Source organism: Lathamus discolor, chromosome Z (assembly GCF_037157495.1).
Source record: "Lathamus discolor isolate bLatDis1 chromosome Z, bLatDis1.hap1, whole genome shotgun sequence".
NCBI lineage: Eukaryota > Metazoa > Chordata > Aves > Psittaciformes > Psittacidae > Lathamus > Lathamus discolor.
The window spans coordinates 98,866,028-98,884,168 of record NC_088909.1 but is presented as its reverse complement, the minus strand read 5'-3'; the positions used below and the strand labels follow the sequence as shown (position 1 = coordinate 98,884,168).

Sequence of the window (18,141 nt, the reverse complement as noted above, 5' to 3'; positions counted from 1 at the left end):
AAACTTAGAAATTTGAACTTTTGGAATTTTGTCTTGGGGAGTGGTGTTAATTCTTTAATCTCTGTAATTCCTAGGGAGTGCAGATGTTTTGTGACCTTTCCATTACTTATTCATAGTAAAAAATCTGCTGCTTTTGCCTGTGGTAGCACCTGTACCTAATTGGATTCTGAGGACTTGAAATGTAGCTAAAGGGGAGAAGCAGGCTAACAGGATTCTAGCCCTTGATACCAAATTCATTGCAAGAGGTACATGCTACCCATGATTTGGTATCAAAATAGTACACCTTCAGAACAGAATTGCCCATGATTCTGTTACGACAACATTGCTTTAAAAGCACAGAATTCCATACTTATAGACGTGCAACAAACTTTTTTACAAAAATCGTGTCCTCTTGCTCCAGTTGTATGCTGTTTAGGTTGTATGAGTCCATACAGATTTTTTCCGTATAAAATCAGCAAGTAAGCTTACACTATTGTTTGATTACAACCAAAAGCTTTGATTTTTCTCGTGGATAATGTCTGTACTCTAAATGCAGCACACTCATGAGCAGCAGAAAATACGGAGTTTGGTTCACTGTAGTTCTTTGCCTGCTGTCTGCCAGTTTACTTGCTTCAGAGCTGCAACATGAAATCAGCTTTAATCTGGGGCTGTACTCCCTTAAATCTTTCAGGAAATTACAGTCTGGAAGTCATCCCCTTTGCCAGATGCAGTTAAATGAGTTACTATTATTCTCTTAAGCTGGGGAAAGGAGTGTAAAACTACTCTTGCAGAAAGTCTAATGGTATCGGCCTCCAACCAGACAAAACCATAATTGGGTGAGAATTTCTCTATAATGGTCTTCAGATGTCTGATTCCAAGAAACTTGTCTGATGTTAGCAAAGGTTACTTTGCTATTTCCTGGGGCTATTTCTTCATTACCTGTCTTTATTCTGCTTTCCAGTTTCAGACCTCATGTCCTGGTTTTTCCAGTGGCTGGTGCTGTCTCCCTGTCCGATCCCCCAGCTTCCCAGTGTTCCAGAGTCTTGTTTGTGCCCTGTTTCTATTTGGTTCCTCTGCTGGATTCAGCCTCTGCTGGTTTGGTGCTGAACAGACACAACTGGCACAAGAGGAAGCTGACCTGTTAAGGGCTAAATTAAATGTTATTCCACCTGGCAGGACAAGGAAAATTCAGTGTCAGCTCTGTAACAAGGTGGTCTGTGTGCCATCTGATGGGAAAGAATGGTGAATACAAGTGTCTGCTCAGTTCACATAGTCTAATACAAGAGTCACAGAGTATCAAGCTGGAAGGAACTCATGAGGATCATCAAGTCCAACTCCCTGGTCCTTGCTGAACTGCTTAACACTAAACAACATGCAAAGTTTGTCATCCAGACTCTCCTTGAACTCTACAGGCTTGGTGCTGTGACTATATACCTGAGGAACCTGTTCAGGCACTGATCTCCCTCTCAACTAAGAACCTTTTCCTAATGTCCAACCTGAACTTCCCCGACATTACCTTGTTTTTAGCCTAGATGGCAGCCAAGCACCACACAGCTGCTTGCTCTCTCCCCTGGCTGGGATAAAGACAGTTTAGTAGGTAAAGCAAAAGGGGCACATGGAAACAAAGCAAAACAAGGACTTAATTCACCACTTCCCATAGTCAGGCAGGTGTTCAGCCATCCCCAGGACAGTCGGGCTCCATTGTGTGTAACCATTACTTGGGAAGGCAAACACCATAAATCTAAACATGGCCACTTCCTTCTTCTTTCCCCTATATGCTCTATATGCTGAGCATGACACCATATGGTATGAAATATCCCTTGGGTCAGTTGGGCTCAGCTCCTTCTGCACCCCCAGCCTCCTCGCTGGGATGAGGAGCAGAAAAGACCTCGACTCTGTGTATGTGCTGTTCAGCAATAATAGAGCCACCTCTGTATTTCCAACAGAAATCCAAAACATAGCCGTATGCAAGCTACTATGAAGAAATTAACTCTTACCCCAGCCAAAACCAGCTCATGTAGCTTCTTCATTCCATTTCCTTGTGTTGTGGCACAGGCCATAAGAGAGAACAGATTAGTCTCCCACTCTGCTGCCCCCCATGAGGAAGGTGTAGGCTGTGAGGAGAGCATCCACAGTCTTCTCTAAGCTGAACAAGTCAAACGACCTCAGCTACTTCTCCTGTCAAGGCCTCCTTGAGGCCTTTCACTGTCTTTGTCACTTTCTTCTGAGCATACTCTAATGGTTTGATGTCATTGCAGCCCAAAGCTGCACCCACTACTTGAATTGGCTCTGCACCAGTGCAGTGTGGAGCAGGACAGTTACCTCCCTTACCAGCTAGCTGTGCTAGACTCGATTAACCTCAGGGCACAGCTGAACCTTTTGGCTGCCAGGACACACTGCTGACTCGTATTCAACTTGCTGTCAATCCAAACATTCAGATCTCATTGTCTAATCCAAAACTCAGTTCATGCACTGCCAAGTGGCACACATGTAATCTGGAGAATCACAGAACACCAGCTTGGAAAGGACCTTAAGGATCATCTGGTCCAGCCTTTCTAGACAAGCATGACCTAGGCAAGATGTCCCAGTTCCCTGCCCAGCTGAACCTTAGTGTTGATTTGGAGAAAACTCCAGGAACAAACTTGCCAACAAAGTTTAAGTTGACAAGCAGGTATTCTTTATTGCGGTGCCGGGAAACACGGGGGATAGCTCCTCCTAATGTGTGTCCCTGTATCGCTACACAGGCCATCCTTATATAACCACTGAGCATACATACATATTCATGAGGCTACACGTGGATTACATCATTTTCCAGAAAGTTTCCCACATGCATACAAAAATGTGGTGGTGGTCTCTGAGGGTCGTTTACTTCCTCCAACAATCTTCATCACTTCTGGCAGCCTGTGAAGCATGCAATGGATGTTTATACCAGCTTAATTGGTTCATTAACACCACAGGCATAACAGTCATCCTGTCCTTCTACTTATCAGTTAGTTTAACTGCAGCCCATCCTGAACACCTGCCCTTCCCAGATACTCCTTATCCCTGTGTCCTGTTCTTCTAGCCTGTTTTTCTTACACTCATTTTGTACTAAGGTCATAAGGGCCTAAAACTATGTTAACTACAATGGTTTATCTTACACAAGAATTCTAAGTGTATTCTCTAGCTGTAGTGTGTTTTTCTGTGGATCATGTACTGTGGTAATTTTCCATTGCTACTGTTACAAAGCCATCAAACTTGATATTACTTAAAACTGATTCTGAAGATTTATATATTTCATTTTGTGATTTTGTGCCCCCCCCTTTTCTCAGTGTCCATTACTTCTCTGTGGAGATTATTCCAATGGCTGATTGTTCTCATCGTGAAAAATTTTCCTCTTGTGTCTAATTGGAATCTCCCTGGAAGTAATTTGTAGCCATTACCCTTATCTTTTCCATATGACTCCTTGTAAGAAGAGCCTTTGTCTTCTTTGAGGCCACCTTTTAAATACTGAAACATGGTCATAAGGACTCCCCTCAGCCTTATTTTCCCAACGCTTGAACAAGCCCAGCTCTCTCAGCCTTTCCTTACACCACAGGCTGCCCAGTCCTTTGCTCACCTTTGTGGCCCTTCTCTGGAAGAAACGTGGCTTAGGCCAAACCTGAAAACTCTGAAGATCACCGGTGTCAAAAGCCGCCAGCAAACACTGACAACCCAAAACACAGATCTGCCTTGGCTGTACCTCTAAACTCCCGAGCATTGATTGATGGAACTGAACATGAGCCAGCTTGTGCACAGGGGGCCACCGGCACCCTGGCCTGTACCAGCAATGGTGTGGCAGCAGGGCCAGGGCAGTGATCATCCCCCTGCACTGGGCACTGGTGAGGCTGCGCCTTGAATCCTGTGTTCAGCTCTGGGCCCCTCACTACAAGAGAGACATTGAGGTGCTGGAGCGGGGCCAGAGGAGGGCAACGGAGCTGGTGCAGGGCCTGGAGCACAAGTGTGATGGGGAACGGCTGAGGGAACTGGGAGGTTTAGTCTGGAGAAGAGAAGGCTCAGGGAGGACCTTATGGCTCCCTACAACTGCCTGACAGGAGGTTGTAGTGAGGTGGGGTTGCTCTCTTCTCCCCAGTAACAAGCAATAGGAGAAGAGGTAACGGCCTCAAGCTGCACCGGGGATGTCTAGATTGGATATTAGGACACATTTCTTCACAGAGAGGGTGGTCGGGCGCTGGAGCAGGCTGCCCAGAGCAGCGGAGGAATCGCCCCCCGTGGTTAGGTTGTTCCCGTGTAGATGAGCCCCTCAGCGCCATGGTTTAGCGGTGGACTCGGGCGGTCCTGGGGTAGTGGTTGGATTTAATGATCTTCAAGGTGTTTCCCAGCCCGGCTGGTTCTGTGACTCTCTGAAATGCTAGCACAAGGCACTCGGTGGCGTGACAGCGGTGACCGGCAGGCCGCAGGAACGGGCGGCCCCCGCCGCCAGCCCCGGGGCAGCCCGAGCCCTGCTGACACCTGCCCCGCCCCTTCCCCTGCCCGGCCCCGCCTCAACCCGCCCGCTCCTCCCGGTGGAGGCGGGTGCTGCTGATGCCAGGCCCGCCGGGCCCGCCTATCCGCGCTGTCCCGTCCGCGCCGGCCGGCACTTCACCGGCACTTCACCGGCGCGGGGCCGCCGCCATGAAGTGTCACTACGAGGTGCTGGGAGTGAAGCGCGACGCCGCCGAGGAGGATCTGAAGCGGGCGTACCGCCGGCTGGCGCTGCGCTGGCACCCGGGTACGGCCGCGGTGCTCGCACGCAGGCCCAGGGGAGGGCCCGGCCTGCCCCGGCCGCGCTTGCCGCCGTCTGCGCGGGGAGAGGCCCCTTCTCGTCGCGGGTGGCTGCGGTCGTTGCCGTCGTGTGGCGGGGCCTGCGGGAGCCGGGCTGGGCGGCGTGTCGGTAAGCTGCTGCCGGGCCTTGAGGTCACGGTGTCGCTGAATTGTTTTATAGATAAAAACCTCGAGAACGCGGAGGAAGCGGCAGAGCAGTTCAAGTTAATCCAGGCAGCGTACGACGTCCTCAGCGACCCCCAGGAAAGAGCTTGGTGAGTTTCGGCTTGGGGGAGCCACTTTCATTCTGTCTGGGACAGGACGCTGGTTCTCGCTGGGCTGCATTGCCAGCCAGCACGTACCTCTGGGGCAGGAGCCGTGTTTTCAGTCAGGCGTGGGTTGAGAGCCATGCAGCCTGTCGGGGAGGCACAGCCCCCCCCATGCACACCTCGGTGGGGAGGCACAGCCCCCCCATTGCACACCTCGGTGGGGAGGCACAGCCCCCCCCATTGCGCACCTCGCTGGGGAGGCACAGCCCCCCCCATGCACACCTCGGTGGGGAGGCACAGCCCCCCCATTGCACACCTCGGTGGGGAGGCACAGCCCCCCCATTGCACACCTCGCTGGGGAGGCACAGCCCCCCCCATTGCACACCTCGGTGGGGAGGCACAGCCCCCCCATTGCACACCTCGCTGGGGAGGGAAAGCCCCCCCATGCACACCTCACTGGGGAGGCACAGACCCCCATTGCACACCTCACTGGGGAGGCACAGACCCCCATTGCACACCTCACTGGGGAGGCACAGCCCCCCCCCCCCCCCCCCATGCACACCTCACTGGGGAGGCACAGCCCCCCCCATTGCACACCTCGCTGGGGAGGCACAGCTCCCCTCACTGCACACCTCACTGGGGAGGCACAGCCCCCCCCCATGCACACCTCACTGGGGGGGCACAGCCCCCCCATTGCACACCTCGATGGGGACGCACAGCTCCCCCCCCATGCACACCTCGCTGGGGAGGCACAGCCCCCACCATTGCACACCTCAATGGGGAAGCACAGCCCCCCCACCATGCACACCTCGATGGGGAGGCACAGCCCCTCCCCCCCCCCCACCTCGTTGAAGAGGCACAGAGCACAGCCTCAGGCAGACCCTGGGCTAAGTGTTCTGCATGGTAGTGTTGGGCTGGGCGCTGTGGTTGCTGTGGGGGACACAGCCACTGTTTGCCTCTGTTTCTCTTCCCCAGAGCAGGAGGCAGCAGGCTCGTTGGCATAGGTGTCCCTCTGGTCACACTCCTACTAGACTTAGGGGGAAAGAGCCAGCACCATGCTAAGTGCGTGCAGGAGTTTAGGGTGCTGTTGATTGCTGCCAATGGTAAACCTTAATGACAACATAGTTTTGTGTTTCTGTAACAGTCCTGATTTGAAACTCACACACATCTTAAGAAATCACTGCTTTACATGTTCTGTGTATCTTGTTTTTCAAATGGGCTAAAGCATCTACCAGATTATCTACGAAAAATGCCTGTACTAAGTTTGTCCTCTCTGGAAGGACTGTTTTTCAATTTTTATATGCTAATGTATAATTCAGGGGTTTGTTTTGTGGGTTTTTTTTTTTTGTGTAAGTATGGGATGATTTAAATAATGTCCTTCCCATTTCTGAAAGCTGATTGAAGCATCTTGCTCATATGTGTTTCCTAGCTGTACTTTAAGAAATTGCTGGTATGGATAGTGCAGATAAAGTGATAGTAAGTAAGCTGAAAGTCAGGAGAGAATATTTACTTAGCCTGTCTTTTTTTCTCTCTGAAGACTTTGGATATGACACACAAATTAAGAACACTGGGCTAAGCTGTAAATTGGGGTGATACATGTCCTGCTTAAGTTTGCCAGCACTAGGGAATGTTCTGTGTCTTTACATCCTTGTCACTGTGAATTTTTTTGCCAGGTATGATAATCACAGGGAGGCTTTGTTGAGAGGGGGAGTTGATGGAGACTATCAAGACGATAGTTTAGATCTGCTGCACTACTTCACTGTTAGCTGTTACTCTGGATATGGAGATGATGAGAAGGTAATGAATTAACAAGTTTTTAATGAATCAATTTGAATTTAATGAAAAGTGTTGGCATTTGCTTCACACTGAAGAGCTATGTGTGGAATTGTTGAGCCCAGGTAGTAATAATGTTTACAGTCTTTGCAAGACAGGCTTATGCTGGATGATTAGGGAAGCTTTAATTCCTGCTTATTGTCCAACAGTTACTTAGTCATGATTTCCAACTACACTATACAACTACAGAGTGTGTGTATATTATTTATGTCATATAGGGAAGCATTGTAGCGCTTTGTAGTACCATCTGTTTATTCAGTAATGTCTTCAACAAGCTAGAATACTGCAAACTGGGGGGGGGTGGATGACATAACAAAAAAAACCCCAAAACACCACAAACCCACCCCCACCCCCCAAACAAACAAACAAATAAAAAAAAAAGGACAAAAAAACACCAAAAAAAAAAAGTATGACAACAGCCCTTGGGGAAGGTGTGCTCCCTGTAATTGAATTGCCTGTTGGATTTTCAGGTACTCATCATAACTTAAAAAGCTTCAGGTGATTAGAAAGACCTCTGCCAGAGAGAACCCTTATCTCTTTTTGTGTTACTGTGTTAGAAGCGAGTTAGTAACATCTTAACTTAAAAAGAGATAGGATACTTAATAGTGAATTTTATATTTGGAACTTCCTCACAGCTTGATCCTGGGTAATCAGGAACTGATCAACATCTCCAGAATGCTGAAACATTTTTTTTCTGGGGGAAAGAGGGACAGGTTCTCTTGTATGAGAGACTACACAAAGGAGATGGAAATAAAAAGAATGTGAGAGAATGGGGACTTTGTTAATAGAAAGGTCATGTTATCTAGAGCAAGTTCTTAGAAGGTCTTTACCCTGATTTTGAGAGGCTGTTGCAGAATAGTAGTATTTCTTTAAAATACACTAATGTGGCCGAGCATTTGTACACCTATTACTGGGCCATGCAAAGTGAGTTGTGTGGGTTTTATTTTTAATTTCAGGGATTCTTTACAGTCTATCGAGAAGTTTTTGAAAAGATTGCAAAAGAAGAGGTGGAATATATGACCCGGGAAGATATTGAAGAGTTCCCTATGTTTGGCAATTCCCAAAGTGACTACGATACGGTAAGAGCAAGTGTAAATCTGAACTGAAAGTAGCACAGTTAAGTCATGACTTTGTCCTACACTAAAATCAGAGGAAAGGCTTCTGCTGGTCTCTGAGGTGAATACAAAACCATATATCTGCTGTCTTTTTCACTACTGTAGATGAGTACTATAAAGGAAGTGCTTGTGTTCTGATTCATAATAATTAGATGAGCTAAAATAGGTATTTCCTGTTGGACTATATTATTAACCAGGATTTTTGGGTAAGTTGTTAAGATAAACACTTCACAAAGCTAACAGCTACGTCAGTTAAGCTAATGTAGTGCAAGGCCTATAAAACAAAAGAACAAATGTTTTCTTTGCTTCCTGATGAGAATAGTTTACCAGTGTTTCAATGCAAGTTATGTTACAGAAAGGGATATTGGGACAATTTTTTTTGTTTGAATAATACATAGTGTCCTGCCTCATTTAGGAAAACTGCATAGCACTTATTGCATAACACTGCCTTTAGCAAATAGCAGATGTGATGGCTGACCTGCAGCGTGAGCTCCCACAATCATGCTGTTCAGCATCTACAGTTATTCTGTAGTAAGATTTATTTTCCAAAACATTGCATGCTTTCCTCTGGGAAGCAAGAAAAGAAAATGTGTGTGGGACACTTGAATTCTTGTCATCTGGTTTGCCAACTATTTGTTGCATTCTGCCAGACTTCTTTTTTTTGTTTTTTAAGTTTACCAGTATTCCTGTGTTGAAATCAAATAGTAAAATAGTAGCACTTTCCCCAGTGAATAACTGCACTTATCAGTGTATTCAGTTATTGTTCCTGGCTGCTACTTAATGCTTGTCACTTTTAGTAGAATGACTAATATGTATGAAATTTAAATTGATGAATACCTTAAAAATAAGTCACTTAAGTGGTATAAAACGTGGCTGTAGTTAGAAACAAAATTACAAATCAAGCTAAGAAGTGTCAGAATGGGTGTTTGAATGTAAAATAAAATTACAGGATGATTTATTAAATGGTAGTCTTTCCCAGAGAGAACATTTGTGTCTTTGAAGCTGCTAAAATCTGTCTTTTATTTGAATTCTATCGAAACTGCTTGCTTTGAGGCTGTTGTATAGATACGATTATAGACCCAAACCAGCTTTTATGCTTTGACACCTACGTTGTTAATGTTGTCCTGGAGTCAGCTGTTGTGTGTGCTTTGAGGTTTTTTTGGGGTTTATTGTTTTACCAAGAAGGAAAATAAAAAAAAGATTCATAGTGTATTTTATGTGAAATAGCACAGTTAAATGTGAAGGTCACTATCCGTGTTAAAGTATATTCAAATAAAGACTGTCAGAGGATTTGAGCATTGCAGTGCTCACTTCACTACTCAATGGGATTATCATGGGAAAAGGAAAACGTTTTAGAAGGAAGCCACAAAAATTCTATGGAGGCTTCAGAACCTGTGATGTGAATGCTCTCTGGTTCAGTGTACTGAGATAATTCACAAGAAGCTTGAGAGGCAGCTTGATGAATGCCAGGCAGCCAGGGAAGATATTCTTAACTCTGTGATACCGCAAGAATTCGTGGGAAGAGACTTCTAGTTCAATTAGATGCAGAAACAAAAGCGATCAGTAGTAGCAAGCAAAACAAAATCCACTGAACAGTTCAGCAAGAGCTGCTGTACAGCTTCTGGAGAAATGTGCTTGTTTTTTCAGGTAGCTGCTGAGGAGGAGGAAAGTCTTAGCTCAGCAGCTGGTGGAGGGGAGAATGGTCCCTGTCATCAGTTGATGGCTGTGTGTCCTTTTGCACTGAAGATACCCCCTTCTGAAGCAGAAATCTGAGATGGGGAGTCTAAGTCTCTCTTAGGTTATTGGATTAAATATAAATAGTTATTGGTTAATAACTGCCATGAACGTTTCCATGTAGGTAGACCATTAGAAATTAAATGAGATGTTGATAGTCCATTCTAATACCAATGGCAGGAGGAAAATAGGAGGTACTAGAAGCAGAGATATTAAACTATTAGGTTAAATACTTCTATGAGATATTCCAAATATAAACAGTAGTGCATATAGAAGTAAGTAGTAAAAAGGCAGCTTAAAAGGGTAAGTAATGTAAGAAGAGAGTTTAGGCATATCTTTTTTCCTGAATATACAAAATGCAGAAGGTTAATAATTATTTGCAGAGGAACAGAGAACAAACCATAACATAATTATTATGCCATTTTATTAATCTGTAATTTAACTTATGAATAGTAAAAGGAAGGAAAATAAGGGAAGAAAATAATTTCTTTTAATGTGAGATTCTCTTAATCACATTTCTTTTAATGTGAGAGCTAGAGGGAATCACTTTAACCTCTGGTCATATAATTTGCTAACAAAACAAGAGTATGTGCATCTTTGCATAGCCCCTTGTTAAACTGTGCAAGTCATGGCTCCATGCTATTGTGTGTGCCAACAGCTTGCATGGATTAATAAAAGAAATATTAAATTCAGGAAAGAAAAATTCATCAGGGGCTATCAATTTCTGTCTTGCTCTGGAAGCAGAGAGAATATACAGGGAAGAAGTAGCATTATGTACATGGTTTTGTTTTGTTGTGCTGATCATTGGCTGCTGTTGGAAATGTATGGCTGACCTTTGGTAATTTATATTAGATTATATGTAATCTAATATAAATTATTCTTAAGGTTCTTATGCAATACGTGCATATGCCTGCTTGTGGACAGCATGTCTGATTATGGTTGTGCTTTTCAGTTTGAGAGGAGAAGCACAGCTAAATAACCGGGTATTAATGTCAGCATGATCCAGTCCTGCAAGGGGATATTCTTTAGAAGTTGTAGTTTGGAATAGTTTAGACAAGGCTGTTGATTTGGCATGGTTTGAAATTTTAAGGATGCTAATAGAGTGTTCTCTAAACCTTCATGTGATATATATATATATACTCTGAGGGAAAACTGTGGCCTGTATAGAAGACACAAGCTGCTGCGAAAGTCCTGAATTGTTTGATAAGTTTTTTGTCCTGCCCTCTCTTCCCCTCTCCCCCCTCTACCCAAATTACTTTTTTTGTTTGTTTCTTACAGGTAGTCCACCCTTTCTATGCGTATTGGCAGAGTTTCTGTACTCACAAGAACTTTGCTTGGAAAGAAGAATATGATACACGACAAGCCTCAAACCGCTGGGAGAAACGAGCTATGGAAAAAGAGAACAAGAAAAAGAGAGATAAAGCCAGGAAAGAGAGGAATGAACTGATCCGTCAGCTAGTAGCCTTTATTCGTAAAAGGGATAAAAGAGTACAAGCTCATAGAAAACTTGTGGAAGAACAAAATGCAGAAAAAACTAGAAAATCAGAGGAATTTCGGAGGCAGCAGAAGCTCAAACAAGCCAAGTATGTAAATGTGGAACAAATCTTTTCTTTTAAACTTGGAGAAACTATCCATGATTATACCATATAGAGTTAGATTCTAATACTAGCTTCACTTGCTCTTTTTAGCATCCTTGAAAAGGTTATATGTTAGTTTTGGTCTGAAGTCTGAGCTTTTTAAAACTTGAGTGTCTCTGCATTGTACTGACACAAAGAAATCTAACATAACCAGGGAATGATAACCAGGTAACTGCCTGTAGTAGCACAGAATCTGTGTGCTTTTACTTACCTGGGGAAGTAAGGTTTAATAGTTACCATTATTCCTTTAAAGAAAAAAGGATGTATGCTTTGGCCTGAGGGGGGAAGAACAGGACTGTGACGTCCTGGACTTAGTCAGCTTCATCTGCTTTAATGAAGAAAGTACATGCTAAAAAGAAAGTGGGAAAATATCACTTAGTTTTAATTTTTTTTTTTAACTCTTTAGAGAGAACCCTTTCATTGAAGTAAATGCATTTTTTTAATGCTTTTATTTTTCCCAAAGTTACGTAACAGGAAGAAGTGATCTCTCAAATGTAAGCACAGTCTATTCTTCCAATTAGAAGAGCTTTCTGTGTGCGAATGGAAGAAGCTTAAATTCTTAATGAGTGCACTTTAAAAATAATTGCATATTGATTAAAAAAGTTATTTTTATATATATATACATATATATTTCTCCCGTCCGTCCCCAAGGAAGAATGATGCAGAGTGATACACTTAGTGACAAATAGCTTGATAATTTGGAGTCCAGGAGCCAGCTGGAGCAAAATTCAGCTGTACTGAGGTGTACTGATTGACAGCTTGGGCTGCATGTGTGTTTGGAAAACTGTGCTGACACTTTCCTTCAGAGCAGAGCCAAGGAGTAATCTGCTTGTGGCTTTTGTGGGCCTGTACTACTTGTACCTTGCATCAGGTAAAAGCAGCTGTACTGCTCTGAGGATTGAGCTGACTTCCCTGCTGTCAGCCTGATACTGCCATACTGCTTAACATTTCCTGACTGAAATTCAAGCAAGACCGACCTACACCAATACCTTTTTACTTGTGTAGATGTGCCCATTCACATCACAAATTAACTGCTCAGATTTCCAGGCCTTACAGACAATTATTTGCTCCACCGTAATATGTTGAGGACTTTCCTCCTAAAATGCCAGAGAACAAGTTATATTTTAAATAATACTGTTTCTGTAATTACCACCTCATGAACACAATGTAAAAGTTAATACATTATTCTACTTCAAGGCTGGCTGAGCAATATAAAGAGCAAAGCTGGATAACTATGTCAGATCTGGAGAAGGAGTTGAAAGAGATGGAGGCACAATATGAAAAGGAATTTGGAGATGGATCAAGTGATGAGGAGGAATTAGAAGAACAGGAGACAAAAGGCATCAAAGGTAGGGGGTATGAGTGGGTGATCTATATTGAGTTACTGCAGCCTCAGTGTTGGCTTACTGCACTTACAGCTGTAGATTCACAGTTCTGACTGTAGTGCAACTCCCTGCCTCCAGCTGAGGTGTGCCAGGCTAGCGTCTGATGCCTTCCACGAGAAGGCATCAAGCTACACCTGTTAATTTATGCTAATGTATGATTTGGTAAGGTGGTCTTGAGCTGTGTGCGTGTCAGTAATACAGAAAAAGTTGAGGGTCAGTGTGGTGACTTCTCTGGAGCTTTAAGAGCAGCTTACTCAAAAATCGCTCATCTGACTTTGTCTCTCCGATCCCCACTATCTCCTCAGACAAACTGAATGAAGAAATTGAAGAAGCTGAATTTGTTGATGGTCTGTACTGCCCTGCTTGTGACAAGTTGTTAAAAACTGAGAAAGCGTAAGTGCCTGTGGTTGGGGATTTAGGGGCAGGAGTGTTGGGTTTTAACAATGCATTAACTTCACATAAGGGTCAGTGTTGTCTTTCCAGTAGAGACATTGTCAGGGCAGACATACGTAGTAGTAATGAATAATAGGCCTGTTATTAATTTATATGTAAATATAACAGTGTTTGCTCAGAGCCATCTGCAGTAATAATCTGCTACTCCTCACAGCATGAAGAATCACGAAAAGTCAAAGAAGCATCGAGAGATGGTGGCACTGTTACGACAGCAACTGGAAGAAGAAGAAGGGAAATTTCCTGTGTCTTTGGATGATGCATGTGAAATACATACCAAAGAGGAAAAAACAGAAGACATGCCCAAGCAGAAGTACTTTTAAATTGGTTTTAATTTTATAATGACTAATGATTTAGTAAGTCTTGGAGGCTCTCAGAGGGAGCTTCTTATGATTTATAGGTGTGCTGGAACTCACAGCATTGTGCAATTTAAAACATTTCTTAGCATCAGGCTTCCAGTAAAATGTCTGCATTAGTATGACTGGATTGAAATACTGTAGAATAATAGTCTAGTATTTTCTCTGCTTAAAGTTAGATGTGAAGGGAAAGTACAGATTGTTATTTTTCACAGAGAGGAACTTGCACAGGCCCAGTGTTTAGTGGTTTGGTACTCTTTTTGGTACTTCATGTCAGTTGAATGCTGACGTAGAAACTGAGTGTGCTTAAAATCGGAATTGATGAAGTATGTTTCCCAACTGCATTTTTTGAACAGCCAAAGAATAATGCCAACTACCTAACTAGTACCTTCAAGTTAGAATAGAATAGTTAGGGTTGGAAAGGACCTTAAGATCATCAAGTTCAGTCTGAATAGAATAAATGTTTTACAAAATGCCGTGAGTAATTTAGGAGACCTGCTGTTTTAATTTCAGGCATGAGTAACTTTCTATTTTTGGCTACTCTCCACCTGATAATGATGTTCAGAGGATAAGCAAAAATGCAACTTGGTACCTTCTTAGAAATTGTACTTGTTTTGGAGCTTTTTTATGAAAAGAGGTAATTTTAAATTCTTATTTTTGCAGACTTTCAAAGAAGCAGAGGAAAAAACAGAAAACAATGGTGGTATGTAGTCATACAATGATATCCAGGAAACTTTACAGCACAGTTTTGTTATCTCTTAATTTAACTTTTGTCTTGAAAAACAAGGAAATACTTGAAATTCTACATAACTTGAAGAGCTGGTATAATGTGTGTTTTGTTGATCTCTAATTAGGGAGGAATAACATAGTTGGCATCCTACTGACGCTGTAGTTTTTGGAACGAACACATCCATTCCACCTTCACTTGAATTGTAAACATTAGTAACACCAATCTGTTGTACTCCAGGATTTGAGTCTGTGTGATATGGCAGATCTGTGCTGACAGCAGCAGAGTGAAATTTGAGAACTGCAAGCTGTTTGAGGTTTGAGTGGCAGGAGTACCATAGTGAGCAACTCCTGTCTGCCTTCCTCATGCTTGATCCTTACGTCGTCTTACTTACTCTTACTCCTTTTCTCTGCTTACTACTTCAATCCTATCCTTGCCCCCGTGGGCTACTAGGTCCTGCCTGTTCCATCCTTTCCTGAGATGGTCTTCTGTCTTCCCCAACCTAACCCCTCTAACCTCCTGTTATGTGTTCACCTTCTGTGCCCTCTCCCACACCATCATTATCCCTCATCCTTTAGAAACTTCCCGAGATTCTCAAGCAACTGCATTTTTCTGTTCTCTTGGCCAGTATTGCATAATCCAAGTCATTATTAGCTTGACCTTCTTGTTTCCACCCAGGCCATCAGGCTGCTGCTCAACTCTTGCTTCCTCAGTTTGAAGTCAATGTCCTGTTCTCGCAGTAGAGGTTGCGTAGAGGCAGTGTGTGTGTCTTCCATCAGTTTGATCATGAGATCTTCTGCAGTTCAAAGCTCAGACAGTAGGTGCCACTCTTGCATAGCATGAGCGGGAATCTTGTGCTGAGACTCTTCTGGAAACCTAACTTCCAGCCTCTGCCAAGCTTTATGGAATGCTGGGAATTGCTGTCTGTTTTGTTTTCTTTTCCGGAGGGTAGTTTAGCCATTTTAGCCATTTTTTTCTTTTTTTCAATTCCAGGTAGCTGGGACTCTGCAAAAGATGCTAGAGGTGGTAGTTATATTAATGTAGTGCTGGGTCAAATTTGTTATCCTGCTTTTGGGAGCTGAGGTGTTTTGTTTTAGACATGCTCAGGGGTTGATCTTTTGCCAAACAGCATGTATTGAGTCTACTCTGTCTTCGGGTATGTGGGAAAGGCTGCCACTGTTTCTAATGTTAGGGAGGGAAAATGGAGTGTGTTTATCTAGCCTCAGTCAGGTCAGTTATTTTGGCTTAAGTGTCCTAACACAGGTTTCTGGCACAGAAAACTTTAGTCTAAATAATTAACATTTTGCAAGGTTATAAGCAAAGACACTAACTTGTAATGTGAAGTGGCAGCCCAAACAGAATGACCCCTGTGTATAGTTAAAAGCTACCTTCGTTCTCCTATTCTCTAGTTTTAGGGGCTGTTTTATTGGTGTTTCTTCCCTTCATCATAGGTGGCTTCATCTTTCAAAACATGAGATCTAAGGTTTTACCAGTTACAGGCTCACTGAAAACACACAGTAAAATTAAGAGGGTCCATGGCTTTCTGTTCTCCCCACCCAACCATGTTTGAGGTAAATAAGTATAATGCTATAAACATAATCACTAATGAGCTTAAAGTAGTTAATTTGCATGTCTTCTGTTTGGACAGACTTATGAGGACTCTCTTGATAAAAGTGCTGATGAAGAAACAGTTGAACAAAAGGAAGTGCATGATGTGGACCAGGACAGTGGCTCAGCAGAGGAGTTGGTAAATGATGGCCAAAGATGTGCTGTGTCAGAGGACGCAAGTGCTGCAGAAGATGTCAGCCAAATGGCTGAAGCAAGAAGTGAAGCTAAAAGGTGTGCGGACTTGCAGTGTTGCAGCCAATGTGTCACTGTCTGGTTTGATACTGTCAAACCACTGATGTGAACTGGGGGCTGCTCCACTAAATCAGAGCTGAATAAATATGGTACTTAACAAGGAGTGCTAGGACCTGCTTTGAAAATGGCATTTGACTGCAGATCCCTGCCACGTCACTTACCAGTAGCCAGTTAATCACCTAACTGAATCTTGAGAATGACAACTGATTGTATAAATTAAGTATCTTTATTTTTTTGCTGGAAGCACTTGCTTTGTGTTGTGTGAAGGAAGAACAGGGGGAAGCAGCAGAGATGCTGATGATTGGAAGCCATCAGAAGCTCTTAAATATTGAATGTTCCTGTGCACTGATTTTGGTTTCTCTTTGTCTTATCAGCAGTACTAAGCCTAAAGGGAAGAAAGCCAAGGAAGCAAAAAAGTCTGCTAAGGCATCTTCAGAGCACCCAACACCAGTATGTCAAACTATTTATGCTATTTAAAACTTGGTGGTCATATTACTACAAACAGGGTTAGTTGGTTGGTTGATCACCTCCAGCCCACAAATTTCTGCTCCTAGTAGAAGCTTTCTACTCCCTGTAGAAGACGAGCTGCTTTTGTCCTTTCAGAGAAGAGTGAACTGTATTTCAGTTCTAAGAGAAGCTAAAGCTCTGTATCCAAGACAGTTCAAACCAAACAAACTAAACACCTGAAAACAGAACTGTTGTCATCAGGCAAGTGGTGGGTAGTACTGTCTGTGTCTTTCCCAATATTGGTGTTTCCCAGAAAGAGAAAAATCTTGTAATAACTACAGCTAAGACATACTAAATTCTGTAAATCATAGCCCAAGTATTGTGTGTATAGTCAGGTAACACAAACAGTATTCTGTATCTTAAATGATTTGCAAGGTTTCTATTTCTTGTTCTGGGTTCTGTGTAGTACTCTTTGAAATTTCAAGAAGTTACACTTGAGATCTAAAAAACCCCAAACATATTTAATTGTTCATCAATTATGGAATGTCTGATAGAAACAGCTTATTCGCATCTCATTGTCCAAGAGAAGCTGCATAAAACAAATAGGTGTATTATGTTTATTACATCCTCTGTCCAAATGTGAAGCTTTTTTTTCTTTTTCCTCATTGCAGAATGAAGTTCCTATCCACTGTGTCACCTGCAACTGTGCATTTCCATCCCGAAATAAACTGTTTGAACACCTGAAAGCCACAGGACATGCAAAAGCCACACAAGCAGCAGGTGTAAATGGAGCTGTAAACACCAGAAACAAAAAAGAGAAACGTAAAACCAGATAGAACTTTGCTAGAGTGGCAGTTTACAGAATTGTACACAAGTGCTGTCCTGGAGCAGAGAGGTGAACATTGATTGTGTCTGGAGTTGAACAGAGAAGGCAAGTCCTAATTTTGGGGAAAAAAAGGAAGATGAAACAACAAGAATAATATCTTGTGAAGAAACCTGTGCTTGTTTTGGGGTTCATCAGCCTTTCTTTAATGACTGCATTTGACTTGCTGTCTCAGCAGCTTTCACAGTGGGGTTGGGGAAGCAGTAATTCAACTTGACCTTGTGTTCCTGTAAAAACATGCCCAGATAAAGTGCCCACACAGAGGGCTTATTGTTTAACACTCGTGTTGCTCCTTTTCTTTAAAGAGGGCTTAGCTAAGGGTGAGTGCAGCCAGCAGAAAAGCCTTTGCTGCTTTCGTCATCTATCAAAGATGAAATGTAGTGCAGGGTCCTACACCTGGGTTGGAGCAATCCCAGGCTCAGCTACAGGTTGGGCAAAGAAGAGATTCAGAGCGGCCCTGCAGAGAAGGACTTGGGGGTGTTGGTTGATGAGAAAATGGACATGAGCCAGCAGTGTGCGCTCGCAGCCCAGAAAGCCAACCGTATCCTGGGCTGCATCAAAAGGAGCGTGACCAGCAGGTCGAAGGAGGTGATCCTGCCCCTCTACTCTGCTCTCGTGAGACCTCACCTGGAGCATTGTGTGCAGTTCTGGTGTCCTCAACATAAAAAGGACATGGAACTGCTG

The 18,141-nt window shown here is 43.5% G+C and overlaps 1 protein-coding gene across 2 annotated transcripts; it reads left to right on the top strand.

Moving 5' to 3' along the window:
* The first annotated feature begins 4,526 nt into the window (after positions 1–4,526).
* On the top strand, positions 4,527–17,735 carry DNAJC21 (DnaJ heat shock protein family (Hsp40) member C21). Of its 2 annotated transcripts, none has more exons than XM_065663032.1 (12): positions 4,527–4,729; positions 4,943–5,036; positions 6,704–6,827; positions 7,820–7,942; positions 10,991–11,295; positions 12,547–12,698; positions 13,040–13,127; positions 13,342–13,497; positions 14,204–14,243; positions 15,916–16,106; positions 16,505–16,577; positions 17,246–17,735. In XM_065663032.1, exons 1-12 carry the CDS (start codon positions 4,543–4,545, stop codon positions 17,408–17,410), a joined length of 1,698 nt encoding a protein of 565 aa, XP_065519104.1. In that variant the 5' UTR covers positions 4,527–4,542; the 3' UTR covers positions 17,411–17,735. The 2 variants fall into 2 exon arrangements, with proteins under 2 accessions (XP_065519104.1, XP_065519103.1); XM_065663031.1 differs by having other exon boundaries at positions 4,528–4,729; positions 16,502–16,577.
* The last annotated feature ends 406 nt before the right edge of the window (positions 17,736–18,141 follow it).